The 14,709-nt window shown below is 47.9% G+C and overlaps 1 protein-coding gene across 8 annotated transcripts in view; it reads left to right on the forward strand.

Moving 5' to 3' along the window:
• Positions 1-14,709, forward strand: part of IRAG2 (inositol 1,4,5-triphosphate receptor associated 2) — a 70,434-nt gene that overhangs the window by 43,093 nt on the left and 12,632 nt on the right. For all 8 annotated transcript variants that reach the window (XM_060194534.1, XM_060194533.1, XM_060194535.1 and 5 more), the window contains 7 exons: positions 2,057-2,191; positions 7,567-7,714; positions 9,144-9,187; positions 10,754-10,816; positions 10,931-10,980; positions 11,199-11,297; positions 13,111-13,218. In XM_060194534.1, coding sequence (XP_060050517.1) covers positions 2,057-2,191; positions 7,567-7,714; positions 9,144-9,187; positions 10,754-10,816; positions 10,931-10,980; positions 11,199-11,297; positions 13,111-13,218 — 647 coding nt within the window. The remainder of the gene's footprint in view (positions 1-2,056; positions 2,192-7,566; positions 7,715-9,143; positions 9,188-10,753; positions 10,817-10,930; positions 10,981-11,198; positions 11,298-13,110; positions 13,219-14,709) is intronic.

Genomic DNA, 14,709 nt, shown 5'->3' on the forward strand with positions numbered 1-14,709 from the left:
TAAACATTCTTCTAGTCCATGAACACAGGATATCTTCACGTTGACTTGTGTCTATTTGATTTCATTTGAAATTCTGTCTTTCCAAGTATACCAGTCACTTTCCATCTTTGTGGAATTGCTAGGTATTTCACTCTCCTCTATGTTACAGTGAGTGCAACTGCTAATTTCCTTTTTGGATTTTTAAAAAATTATCTTTATTTATAGGATAGAGACAGCCAGAAATCAAGTGAGAAATAGGAGATAGCAAGACAGACACCTACAGCCCTGCTTCACCACTTGCAAGGCTTTCCCCCTGCAGGTGGGGACTGGGGGCTCAGACTTCCAGGATCATTAAGCATTGTAACATGTGCACTCAACCAGGTGTGCCACCCCCCACCAGCCCCCTTGTTTGAATTGTTTATTGATAGTACGTAGAAATGCAACATGTTTATTGACTTTGCTCAATGTGTACATTGGTTCTTGGTAACTGTGTGGCAGGTTAAGGCATATTTATGTCCTTTGCAGACATCTTTTTCTCTTTCTTATGTGGACTCCTTTTCTTTTCTCTGCCTGACTGTTTTTGCTAGGAGCTCCAGCACCAAGTTACAGAGATGTTTGAGGAAAGCTTGTAGTCTCTCACCAACAGCTGTGATGCTGTTATTGGCTGTAGGCGTCTCATGTGTGACCCTCACTGTGTCTAGCTAATTCCTTCTCTCAATAGCTTACTGAATTTTGTCAGGTCTGTATTCAATCTTGTTCTCGGCAGTACTGGGCTGTCTTTCCTTGTCTATATCTGAAATTAACCAAACATGTAAAAAGACTAGCCATAGATTTCCACTTGCTTCAGAGCCCAGTTCTGAAATGAAAAGGAAAGGAAAGGGGGCTGGACGGTGGTGCGCCTGGTTAAGCACACATAGTATGAAGCACAAAGATCTGAGTTTGAAACCCCAGCTCCCCATCTGCAGGAGAGGATGCTTCACAAGCAATGAAGCAGGTCTGCAGGTCCCTTTCTATCTCCTCCCTCCCTGTCCTTCTCAATTTGTCTCTGTCCCAGCCAATAAAATGGAAAAAGAAAATGGCCACCAGGAGCACTGGATTCATAGTGCTGGAACTGAGCCCTAGTGACAACCCGGGAGGAAAAAAAAAAAACCAAACCACAAAACAAGTGGGGGAAGAAGGCAGAATGGACTGGAAGGCCTTGCGAGGACTTGCACAGCTCCACCTGCCTAGAGTCAAGGTGTTCATGCGTCCATGTCATTTGCTGAGTCCCTGTGGCTGCTTCTTGGGCTGCACCAAGTCCGCTGTGCTTTCAGAGCTGCCACCAGCATCTTTTCAAAACGATCTTTTAATTAGTGATTTAATGATGACTGACAAGATTGTAAGATAACAGGGGTACGACTTTATACAGTTCCCTCCACCAGAGTTCCATGTCCCACCCCTTCCATTGGAAGCTTCCCTATTCTTTACCCCTCTGAGAGTATGGACCAAAATTCTTTATGGGGTGTAGAAAGTGGAAGCAGAAGGTGGAAGGTCTGGCTTCTGTGACTGCTTCAAAAAGGAAACACGAGGAGTCGGGCAGTAGCGCAGCAGGTTAAGAGCATGTGGCGCGAAGCCCAAGGACTGGCATAAGGATCCCTGTTCAAGCCCCCAGCTCCCCACCTACATGGGAGTCATTTCACAGGCAGTGAAGCAGGTCTTCAGGTATCTGTCTTTCTCTCCCCCTCTCTGTCTTCCCTTCCTCTGTCCATTTCTCTCTGTCCTATCCAGCAACAATTACATCAATAACAACAATAAAAAAAAAAACAAGGGCAACAAAAGGGAAAATGAATAAAAAAATAAAACAAAAAGGAAACACAAAGCAGAATTTGGACTTGGTTTGGAGTATTGCACCAAAGTAAAAGACTGGAAGGGAAGGGTAAGTTTTGAGGTCTACTGTATGTAGGAGGGTGGGGTTAGGGACACAGACCTTTGGAGATGGCAATGGTGCTAAACTATACACCAGCATCTCTAAGTCGGAATCGGGGCCGTTTCTGAGGGCCCTGGCTGGACTCTCTTTAATGCCCTGCTCTCTTCACAGTCTTTGATGCCACTCTGTGAGGAGGACAACCAGGCCCAGGAAACCCTCAGGAAGCTGGAGAAGAGCATTGCCTTCCTGAGTCAGTGCACAGCGCGTGTGGCCAGCAGAGCCGAGATGCTGGGAGCCATCAACCAAGTACGCACCGCCCCATCCCCTTAGCTGGTCAGGGAGACATGCCAAGGGGGTCGACTCTCCCAGAAACTGTGGGATATGGTTCTAGGAGGAAGATGCAGACAGGGAGAGAATGTGTGTGTGCGATTTGAGAATGGCTTACAGCATTAGGTTACAGGGGTAGAGTTGCACACTGTACCCTCCACCAAAGTGGTAGAGTGGATTGGATGGTGGCATCTCCAGTCAGGTACACGTTACCATTCACAAGGACCAGGGCTCAAGCCCCCAGACCCACCTTTGGGAGGGGGATGTTTCACAAACAGTGAAGCAGGGCTACAGGTGTCTCTCTCTTCCTCATTGCCCCCCCATTCCTCTCTGCTCTATCAAGACAAAATAAAAGAAAATAGAAAAACAAAACAGAGCAAAAAAAAAAAAAAAAAACACTGGCCCAACAGGAGCAGTGGATTCATCATATAGATACCAAGCTCCAGTGATAACCCTGGTGGTAACTAAAAAAAAAAAAAAATGCAGAGGGGCCAGGTTTGAGCTCCTGGTCCCCAACTACAGGGGGGAAAGCTTTGCAAGTGGTGAAGCAGGGTTTCAGGTGTCTCTAAATATAATAAAAATGCATAGGGACATAGAAACATGCAGAGAAAAATCAACTCAGAATAAGGATAGCCGTTATAAAAAAAGATTAAGATGGTTCTTTCTGGACACTCCCTGCCTTTTCAGTCCACAGGCAGCATAAATCTCTGTCTGGTCAACATAGGTTCAATCCTACTGTCACCAGAAGCCAGGGCTCAGCAGTGCTCAGGAAAAACAATGCTGTCAGATTTTTGTGTGTGTCATTTAGTCACAGAAGTAGAATTTATAATTTCCTTCATGGAGAAATCTAAGGAAACATTGTTTTAATCTGTGCCTACATGGGCTTGATAGTCTTGTAAGAAAAAGACACTTTATTGTGATGATTTTTTTTACATAAATGTTTTATTTTTTTAAATTTCTTTATTGGGGAATTAATGTTTTACATTCAACAGTAAATACAGTAGTTTGTACATGCATAACATTCCCCAGTTTCCCATATAACAATTCAACCCCCACGAGGTCCTCTGTCATCCTTCTTGGTATTGTGATGATTTTTATTAGGTCACTGATAGTGTATTGTTACTGTCCGAGTGATTTTTTTTTTTTTTTTTTTTTTTGCATCAGAGCCCTGCTCAGCTCTGACTTGCAGTGATGCCAGAGATCAAACCTGGGGTTTCTGAGTCTGCTGTGTGATCAGTCTGCTGTCTCCTCAGCTGGCCACAGTAGCCCCAGTTCATGTTCAAATCCTTACTAGAATGTCACATTTTATTTTGTGTTGAGTCATGTATGCCCAGTGGTAAGAAAAATGACAGGTTGTTCTGTAAGATTTATTATCTCACGTCCCATCTTCAGAGCAACGACTTGGACTATTCATAGAGACACAGAGAAGGGGGCTGGGCAGTGGTGCCCCTGGTTGAGCACGTCACCATGCACAAGGACCTCATTTGGTGCCCTCATTCCCCACCTGCAGGGGGGAAGCCTCACAAACGGTAGAACAGGTCTACAAGTGTTTGTCTCTCTCTCTCTCTCTCTTTCTGTATCCTCCTCCCCTCTCAATTTCTGTCTTGTCAAATAAAACAGAAACGAAACAACAACAAAAAAAAATGGCCTCTGGGACTGGGGATTTGTAGTGCTGGCACTGAACCCTACAAATAAGCCTGGTGGCAATAAAAAGAAAAAAGTTGAGAAGGGAGAAGGGGAAAGAGGAGGGGGAGACAGAGAAACACCTGCAGACCTGTATCCTGTGTGAGAAGCTTCGTGCCTGCAGGTGGGGAGTGGGGACTCCAGCCTGGGTCCTTGTCATGGTAACGTGGGCGCACTCAGGCGCATCACTGCCCGGCCCCCACCTTCCGCACCTTGCTTCTTGGGGCTGCTGGGCCTGTCCCACCAGTGTGCAAGGCAGCTAAGACAGGGAAGACCCAGAATCAAAGCAGAACTCCACCCCCTCCCCCTGCCTGCCAGCAGAGCAGAGAATCCCAGCAAAGCCATACTCCCCGTACCCCTTGCCCAAGCCACTCTTTCTGCTGCTTCCCCTGGCCTCCTGGGGACCCTGCCCAGGGTGCCCCACGGACACCTGCCCAGCCACCCCTAGTGTGCCTGTCAGAACCCGCCCCAGCTGACTCAGCCTTTCCACTGGGGTGTTTGCTTAACAGCTCAGGCTGAGCACACCCCAAAACGCCCTGCCCATGTTCACCCACCTGGAGCTCAACCCTTCCCCTCTTCTGAATCAATCAATTTCTATACAAACCCAATCCTCTCCCCCAACCCAAGTAAGAGCTCATTAAAGAACAGTCAACAATCCTTTTTAGATCAGTCCAGGGGCCGGGTGGTGGTGCATCTGGTTGAGTGCCATGTTACGATTCACAAGGACCCAGGTTCGAGCCCCCAGTTCCCACCTGCAAGGGGAAAGCTTTGCCAGTGGTCAGTGTTGCAGGTCCCTCCCCCTCTCTCTTCCCCTTCCCTCTAGATTTCTGGATAAATAACAAGCAGAAGTTCAGCCCAGGGGAGAGCTCAGGGCTAGAGCACAGGACTTGCATGGACAAGGGCTCAGGTTCCATTTAGAAAATAGAACGTTAATTAAAAAGTAAGCTGGATCATCTTTAAAAATAATCATTGGTAATTTACAATATTGTAACCGGGGTTTAGTTCCCTCCCACCCACCACCAAAGTTCTGTGTGCAGACCCTCCCAGGGATAACCACCAGAGTTCTCACAAAGTCTCAGACAGTTCATCTATTTTTCTAGTTTCTCTGTTTTCTGGATTCCACGTGAACAAAACCATCAGGCAGCCAGCCATTTACCTTTCTCCTCCCTTCACTGAACACTAGTACCTCCAGTGCCATCCACCTTGTCCTGAAGGATATAGTACTATTTTTTTCTTAATTACTGAGAAGCACTCCAGAGAACTGCCTTTTACATCAAAGCCCTCATGGCTTTTTTTTTTTTTTTTTTTTTTAGCACAAAAGCCCTTGGGATGGCCTGAGTTCTTCCCGAGTACCTTCTGCAGGGCAAGTGTCCATGTGCCCCCATTCTTACTCCCTCCCGCTCCTGTACAGCTGTCATCTCCAGTGACCTCTGACTCCTCTCCCCACCTCTAAGCCCCAACCCAGAGCTTCCTGCTCCTCTGTCCTCTCTCCACAGCACTAATCACCTTCTAACATTGTCTGCTCCCACTGGAACAGAAGCTCCAAGCAGTCAGGGATGTCTATATGGCTTAGTGTTTTTTTTTCTCCTTCTAAATATTTCATTTATTGAGCAGAGAGAAATCAAGAGGGTAGAGAGAGACAGGGAGAGATACAGACACCTGTAGGTGGGGACCAGGGGCTTGAACTTGGGTCCTTGTGTGTGGTTATAAGTGCTCTCAGCTAGGTGCATTACCGCCTGGCCCAGGCTTACTTCCTCTCTTTAAAGATTTTTTTTTTAATATTCAATTCTTTTTTTTTTTAATTATATTATTGGATAGTGACAGAGGAATTGAGGGGGGGAGAAAAAGGAGACAGAGATACCTGCAGCCCTGCTTCACCACTTACGAAGCTTTTCCCCTGCAGGTGGGGACCAGGGGCTTGAACCCAGGTCTTTGTGCACTTGACCAGGTATGCCACTGCCTGGCCCCCACATGCTGCTTCTTGTTTAAAGGATGAGATGCTTTGTTAACTCCTTGGGGTCTCAGTGTCTCTGTGGTTCCCTTTTTTCTGTCAGGCCTCGGTGCTGCAAGCCTCCCTCCCCCGGTGGCCAGGGGCTGTGCTGGGTGGGGGGAAGGCTCTTGCCTACCTGAGCTCAGAGGCTGAGTCACTGGTGTGTTGGGGGTGTCAAGTGTCCTCCCACTGAGCTCCCTCCACACTCTGGGGGTCCCTGCAGTGCCAGTGGTCTCCACACTCTCCTGGGATGTTAGGGACCCCCCCACCACCACACACACAGCTGCCTGCCTGAGGGGCAGAGCCTGGTCCAGTGTACAGAGTCAGCAGGAGGCATCCAGCTGCCCAGCCCTGACCTTCTGGGCTTCTTGTGGACAGCCATCCTGGGCTCTTCCATCAGAGCTGGCAGTGGGGCAGGGGAAGCCATGGTCGGCCAGAGGGAAGTGGGCTGAGTCCAGCAGCTCCTTTCTTTAAATTTTATTTATTATTGGATCAAGACAGGAGGAATTGAGGGAGGGTGACAGAGGGGAATAAGACACTTGCAGCACTGCTTCACTACTCCTGAAGCTTCCCCCCTGCAGGTGAGGACCAGGGGCTTGAACCTTGGTCCTTGCACACAATAACATGGGTGCTCAGCCAGGTGCGCCACTGCCTGACTCCTCAGGCTGCTTTCTTCTTTCACATCTCCACCTTCAACTCGAGCCACCGAAGGCTTCTGTGCCACTTTCTGGGCATGTTCAGGGCTCAGACTTCTTAGTGCCAAGCCATGAGCTGCTCCTGCTGTGGCAGAAGTGACCCCCCACACACACACACCCAGGCTTAAGACATTTGCCAGTGCAAGAACTTGCGGCCAACTTGTGAATATCCAAAGAGGAGGTTTCTGCTTCTTCCCCCAGTGTGGTGTGCCTCCCAGGAAGCTTCTTCAGGAAGGTATTTCACAGTTGGTGTCTGAGTCCAGTGAAAATCTGACTTCTCTTCTGGAGCTCTGAACAATTCTTCAGCCTTCCTAAAGACTGGCATCTGCACAGGCTCTAACTATTGTCAGATTCTGTGGTGATTCCATCAAAAAAGGAGGGGAATTTCCTCTTGAGCAAATTATCCGCCTCCAAAAAGTAAAACAAAACAAAAACAGACAAAACAAAGAATGGTGCACCTGTGTATGTATGATTATGTACCTCAGTGCTGCTGTCAGAAATTTCCAATAAATATTCGCCATTCACAAATCAAAAGAGAGATGGCTTCCACACCTGGCAATGAAATAGGAGGCCACTGAATAGGACAGAAATTTGCCCCGATGCCAGTTCTTTCCACAGACCCAGTTGTCATGGAAATGGACATAGCCAGTGCACAGTCCTGCCTAGCAGGTGGGCAGTCAGCTCTCTCCTTGCTGACACCCCCATCTCAGCTGTGAGCAGGTGGTTCCTGACCTTTGCTGCTGTCTAGTTCCCTCTCCCCTGAGCGTCTGAGGCCAGAAGACAGCATGGTGTCCCCACCCCCCTCCTCCTGGCTGGGACCAGAATCCGGTGGCTGCCACAGCCTGTCCTGCTCGGGCCGTGAAGCACAGATGGAGCTTATTCTGGGGGCGTGCAGGGGTGGGGTGCAGAACGGATGCCTGTGTTCCATCACCACCTCTGGCCGGGGCGGCAAGCCAGCCTTTCCCAGGGTTATCCTCTCCCTCTAGGAGAGCCGGGTGAGCAGGGCCGTGGAGGTGATGATCCAGCACGTGGAGAACCTGAAGCGCGTGTATGCCAAGGAGCACGCGGAGCTGGAGGAGCTCAAGCAGGTGCTGCTGCAGAACGAGAGGTCCTTCCGCCCACTGGGAGATGAAGGTGGGCGCCCCAGAGCATACTCCCCTCACGCTGCTCTTTGGGAGGAGACCCTTCTGGGAGGGTTTTATCCAAGAGCCCATTCTCGCTGGCTGGGAGGTAGGACCGCAGCGGGGCCTGGCCCCACAGTCAAGGATGCAGACATAAGATGTGTCTCCTGGTCCTGGGAGCCAGTGCTCGAGTTCACCCGCTCCAGACAGGGGGAGACCTGGCCCTCGAGGCCTCTCCTTGCACAGCAAGTCATATCTCACGTGAGCTTTTCATTCTTTATTGTATTTATTTTAATGAAGGGGTGGGAAAAGAGACTGAACCATTATGCTGTTTCCCCAGCCCCTGCTGTGACTTTGCAATCCTTGTGGAGGGAGATGAGTCAGGACAGTGAGCTTTACCATGAACTGAGGAGATATTATACTACTGATTTTAATACTGACTTGCAAAATTGTAAGATAATAGGAATATAATTCCACACTGTCCCCACCACCGGAGTTCTGTGTCCCTATTCCCCTCCACTGGAAACTGCAGTAGCTCTCCCTACATCACAGATATGGATTAAATTTATATCTATTTCTAAATATTTATACCCATTTATTTCCCTCTGGTCCCACCTTCTCTTCCTTTCTAACTCACACCTACACCTGTTACTACTTCTGAGTGTCTTTTTTTTTCCTTTTCTTTCTGATAAGGGAAACAGTACCCAGCTTCCTCTGGTGTTTTTTAAATTCAGGGGGATATTTTTCTACAATTGAAAATAAAAGTCACATATAGCTATAGGTGAATGTTATGAGGGAGAGACATTCAAACTATCCAAATAGGAGGCTGGAGTTTGAATCAGGAGCCTTCAGCATGCTCTACCAGCTGAGCTGTGTCCCAGGGAAAAGTCCAAGGTTGTCTGGAAATTGTTTTTGTTACTGTTGAAAGATCTGTTAATATGCAGTATCACCTCCAGCCCCTTCCTGAGCTCTTCTTTGCTTTTATTTTTTATTGCCATCAGGGTTATCACTGGGGCTTGGGTGCTGTAGGACAAATCCACTGCTCCTGATAGAAAAAGAATGAGAAAACTGACTAATTTGATATGACAAAATCTGCAAGTGAGGAGCAGGACCTCAAACTTGGGGCCTTGCGCAGGGTGATATGTGTGCTAAACCAGGTGTGCCACCGCTGGCCCCTGAGAATTTCTAAAGGCTGTTTGTTCCTTCCTCTGTACTACAAAGTCTTTGGTAGTCGCCTGGCCTGTTTTGGGGTAGTTTATCCAGCAGACATGCACCACGGTGTGCTTGGCACTCTGGAGGAGCCGGGGTCTCCCAGTGACTGGAAGCCCCCCTGGTAAAGAGGGTCACTGTTATTCATTCAGGTCAGTCGGACAGATAGGACACTGTGGTCTTCACTGAATTTCCCTGTGGAGAATCAAGACCCCATGTTCTTTACTTTTCAGATGACTGCCAGATAAAAAAACGCTCGGCCTCTCTCAACTCCAAGGTAAGCACTGATTCACTCAACACACGAGATGCTTTAGAACCTTGCTGGGGGCACACCCAGCTAAGTGCACTATGTGCAAGGACCTGGGTTCAAGCCCCCACTTCTCACCTGCAGGAGTCTCTTTTCTCTCTGACCTATCTAAAAATTGAAAAGGAAAAAATGGCCAAATTTCTCAGAATTGCTAGGAGTCTGTAAAATCTTTCCATTGAGGGGGCCAGGTGGCACACAGGGTTAAACACACACATTATCATATGGAAGGACCTGGGTTTGAATCCCTGTTCCCTACCTGCGGGGGGGGGGGGGGGAAGGGGGGAGCGTCCACCAGTGGTGAAGCAGGTCTGCAGGTGTCTTTCTTTCTCTCCCCACTTCTATGTTAAAATCTCAAATTCTCTGTGCTATCAGAACAATCTAGAAAGAAAAAATGGCCCTCAGGAGTGTGGATTCAGAGCTCTAGCACCGAGTCCCAGTCAAAACCCTGATGGCACTTAAAAAAACAACTTTTCATCCAAACCCTTTCAAAGTGGTAGAGCCAGGATTAGGCACTAGGTTTCTTAAAAGCAATGTCAACCAACCTAGGACATTAGGGATGACAATATAAGACAATCAACCACATTAAATTCATTTATTTAAACTGTTAGGCACCAGGTGATATTACATAACACTTGTGTGAAGTAAAATACCATTTATTTATTTATTTATTTATTCCCATTTGTTGCCCTTGTTGTTTTATTGTTGTAGTTACTGTTGTTGTTATTGATGTCATCATTGTTGGATAGGACAGAGAGAAATGGAGAGAAGAGGGGGAGATCGAGAGGGGAAGAGAAAGTTAGTCACCTGCAGATCTGCTTCACCGCCTGTGAAGCGACTCCCCTGCAGGTGGGGAGCCGGGGGCTCGAACCAGGATCCTTATGCCGGTCCTTGTGCTTTGCACCATGTGTGCTTAACCCATTGAGCTACTGCCCAACTCCCATAAAATACCATTTCTATCCTTAACTGTGTCAAGTGAAAAAAAGCAGCCATGGGGGGGGGGTTTAAAAGCTATAAAAATGGGGCTGGGTGGTGGCTCACCTGGTTGAGGGCATATGTTACAGTGTACAAGGACCTGAGTTTGAGTCCCCAGTCCCCACCTGCATGGGGAAAGCTTCATGAGTGGTAAAGCAGTGCTGCAGGTGTCTCTCTCTCTGTCTCCCCCCCCATCCTCTCAATTTCTGGCTGTCTCTATCCAATAAGCAAATAAAGATAAAAAAAATTTTAAAAGCTATAAAAATAGGCGTTTATTTATCTTGAGTTTGGGAAAGTCTGAGCATAAAAAGACAGAGCAGAGATGCATAGCCTTGGCCACATCTTCCAGGTACACTGAGCAGACACACCTGTGCTGAGGCCGCAGGATGCCAGGCCTCTCACAGCCCTTTACTGGCCAAAAAAAAAAAAATCACTCACCCGGCACCTGGGAAATGAGGATCAGGGAAGGCGATGTGGCTGTGCCTCACTCTTCTAGAACATGTCTGACTTGGCGTTGGTCCGGTGCATGCATTTTCTGAATGTCCATCCCCTCCGACCCCACAGCCATCTTCTCTGCGGAGAGTGACCATCGCCTCTCTGCCCAGGAACATCGGGAACGCAGGCATGGTGAGCACATCCCTAAGAGTATGGCCTGGTGCCGGGCTGGTTCCCTTTCAGGACAGAAATGGTTGTACTCACTGAGCATTTGTTCTTTCACTCCTGTGATGCCTGACCTCAAAGGTGGCTGGGGTGGACACCAGTGAGCGGTTCAGCCGCAGCTCAAGCAGCTGGTAAGTGGGAGTCCTGGGCCACGGGGTGACCTGCCATCTTGCAGTTGAGCAGAAAGTAGGTGATATTTGCTCTGTACACATACTGGCACACGCCCTGGGGTCTGAGGAGGGAAATGCTGCCCAGAGTACCAACTGGCAGGGCTTTCGGCCGCGGGGAGCAGTCTGATAAGGCTCAGGGGTGCCGGACCTGATGAGGGGCTGTGATCATCTCTCTTTAGGCGGATCTTGGGGTCAAAGAGCGAGCACCGTCCCTCCTTACAGCGGTTCATTAGCACCTATTCCTGGCCAGATGCGGAAGACGACAAACATGAGCTCAAGTGGGTGCAGCTTGGTGTTCTAGAGCCTCATGCGGGGCAGGGCGGGGCTAGGGAGGGTGCTTTCTCAGCTCTGCACTATTTAAGGGTCTGGGAGAAACCCAGGACTGTACTCTAGCATTGTCCTCTACTTCAGTCTTGAAATGATTTTTTTTCTCCTTCCTATTTGAGTGGACAGAAATTGAGAGAGGCCTACAGACCTGCTTCACCACTTGGGTGGAAGCTTCCCCCCTGCAGGTGGGGAGCAAAGCAACGAGCTTAGCACTAGACCCCCAAGATTAAAATTCTACTGTACATGTATCACCATTGTGACATGTGCATTATGGCATCAGGTGGACAAAAAGCCACATGACTCTCCCTAGAAAAGTTGTGGGGCAGGTGATGGTGTACCCAGTGCGACACGCGTTACCATGTGCAGAGACTCAGGTCCTGCCTTCCTGCTTCTCTCTCCGTCCTACTGAATAAAACAGAAAAATGGGAGTGGAGGAATCGCCATGCAGGCACTGAGCCCCAGCAACAACTTTGGTGGCAAAACAAACCAACCCACCCCACTTCTTTAAGAGGTAATGGGGCACTGAAAGCAGAGCCTCACCAGGTTGCTCCCCCTACTCCTTAGACATGAGTGAGCTCATGTCCACTCTGCACATGCTCCTGGCCTCCTGCTTCACGGGGGACAAAGGGCTCAGTTCTAAATGACAGAGCAGTAAGAGTTGGGACGTACCTGCAAAGTCTTGGTGAGACAACTGGGAGCCAGAGGTGAACTCTTTTCAGATTGGGAATTAAAAAAAACAATTAGGGGGCAGGATGGTGGCATACCCATTTGGTTGCATATGTTACCATGTGCAAGGACCCAGGTTCAAGTCCCCTCCCTCCATCTGCAGGAAAGAAGCTTCACGAGTGGTAAAGCAGGTCTGCAGTTGTCTTTTTCTCTCTCCACCTCCTCCTTTCTCTCAGTTTGTCTTATCCAACAAAATAGAAAAAATGGCCACCAGGAGTGGTGGAGTTGAAGTTCCAACACTGAGCCCCAGAGATAACCCTGCTGGCAATAATAAATCTTTCCTGATCTGGATTGAAAAGTTTCCTTCAAAAACTTACCATCTAGTCTGTGCAATATTTAAAATCAATTGAGGGGGCCAGGTGGTGGTTACTAATTGCAAAGACATGTAAGGATCTGGGTTCAAGCCCCTACTCTCCACCTGCAGGAGGACACTTCACAAGCAGTGAAGCAGGTTTCTGTCTAACTCCCAGTCCTCGCTCAATTTCCCTGTCCTGTTGAATAAAATGAAAAAGAAAACAAAAGGGGGAAAAATGCTACTAGGAGCAGTAGATTCATAGTGCTGGCACTGAGCCCCAGTGATAACCTGGGAGGCAAAAGAAAAAAAAAAATTCTGGTACTTTTACAAAGGAAAAAAAAAGGAGCTATTAAAAAACAACCCAAACTTAGTTTCTTTTGCTAATTATAAAGATATTATTGGATAAAGAAATTGAGAGGGGAGAGGGAGATAGAGATGGAGAGATACCTGCAGCCCTGCTTCATTCCTTATGAAGCTTTCCCCCTGCAGGTGGGGACCAGGGGATTGAACCCAAGTCCTTGTGCACTTAATGAGGTACACCACTGCCTGGCCCAAGCCTTGTTTTTTCTTTATTCTAGAAAGTTGGGATACTTTCCCCCCCCCTGCTAAGGAGTCACTTTTTAAACAAAGTTGCTTATAAGTACTATAAATTTTGTTGATGTGACTTACAAATGCATCCTCTCTTTCTAGAAAGGGGTGATAAATACTGCTACGCACCTTTAAATAGCCTCGTTACTTTCCAGAACTAAAGAACACTCAGAACCTCCTGGAGAAGAGATGGTGGAAAAGGCCCGGAAGCCGAGTCTTTCTGAGAAGAGGAATAACCCTTCAGAGTGGGATGCAGCTTCACTGTGAGTAGCTCCATTACTTCCTCTGCAAAGCCGCCGTGATGGCAGTCCCCTACATTGGCTGTCGTCAGCTGGCTGTAATAACCATCTTAGTAGGCGTTTCTTTCTTTTTTTTTTTTTGTATTTTTATTTGTAAAAAGGAAACACTGATAAAAACCATAGGATAAGAGCAGTACAGCTCCACACAATTCCCACCACCAGAACTCCATCCATATCCCACCCCCTCCCCTGATAGCTTTCCTATTCTTTATCCCTCTGGGAGTATGGACCCAAGGTCATTATGGGGTGCAGGAGGTGGAAGGTCTGGCTTCTGTAATTGCTTCCATTAGTAGGCATTTCTAAGGGCCATACTTCATGTATCACTATAGCTCTCTGCCTGAGTGAGCTCAGTACTTGTGAATTTGTGTGGAGTTAAGAATACCCAGCTTACATGATTTTCAGATTCCAGTCACTTTGGGACCAAGCAGTAGAACACACACATTACAGTGCACAAGAACCCAGGTTCAAGCCCCCATCTTCCTGGGGAAAAGCTTCAAGGGTGGTGAAGCAAGGCTGCATATATATATATATATATATATTTTTTTTTTTTTTAAGAATATATATATATTCTTAAAAATTTTTTGGGGAGCCAGGCAGTGGCACACCGAGTTAAGTGCACATAGTAGCCCAACCCACTCAAGGATCCTGGTTCAAACCCCTGGCTCCCCCAACAAGCCATGAAACAGGTATGCACATGTCTGTCTGTATCTTCCCCTCCCCTCTAAATTTCTGTCCTATATATATAAATCACATGAGCAGTGCACCAAGCCCCAGCAATAACCCTGGAGGCAAAAAAAAAAAAAATTATTAGACACCTGCAGCCCTGCTTCACCACGGGTGGAACTTCCCCCTGCAAGTGGGGACCAGGGCTTGAACCTGGGTCCTTAGGCATGGTAATGTGCGCTTAACCAGGTGCACCACAGCCTGGCCCCTGCAGGTGCTTAACAAAAAGAAAATGGCATGGCCAAGAGTGGTGGATTCATAGTGTTGCCTCTGAGACCTAGCAAAAATCCTGCTAGCCAAAAGGAAGAAAAATTCATATTCCTTCCATGTTGAGCCCACTTGGCAGAGAATGCATCTAAGCCATGATGTACTGTTCTGTGCTTTTGCCAGGGTTTATCCCTGGGCTCTGTGGCTGGAGCATAAATCCTCTACTTCCTGCAGCTATTTTTCTTTTTTTTTTTTCTTTTGCCTCTAAGGTTATGGCTCAGTGCCTGCACTATGAATCAACTGCTCCTGGAGGCCTTTTTTTCCATTTTGTTTGCCCTTGTTGGACTGGACGGGTAGAGAGACACCTATAGACCTGCTTAACCACCTGTGAAATGACCCCACTGCAGGGTTCAAGCCAAGAGCTCGAACTGGGATTCTTAAGTGGGTCCTTGCACTTCAGGACATGTGTGCCTAACCTGCTGAGCTACTGCCTGGCCCCCTCTTTCCTTTTTTTATATTTACTTT

This window comes from Erinaceus europaeus, chromosome 7, assembly GCF_950295315.1.
Source record: "Erinaceus europaeus chromosome 7, mEriEur2.1, whole genome shotgun sequence".
NCBI lineage: Eukaryota > Metazoa > Chordata > Mammalia > Eulipotyphla > Erinaceidae > Erinaceus > Erinaceus europaeus.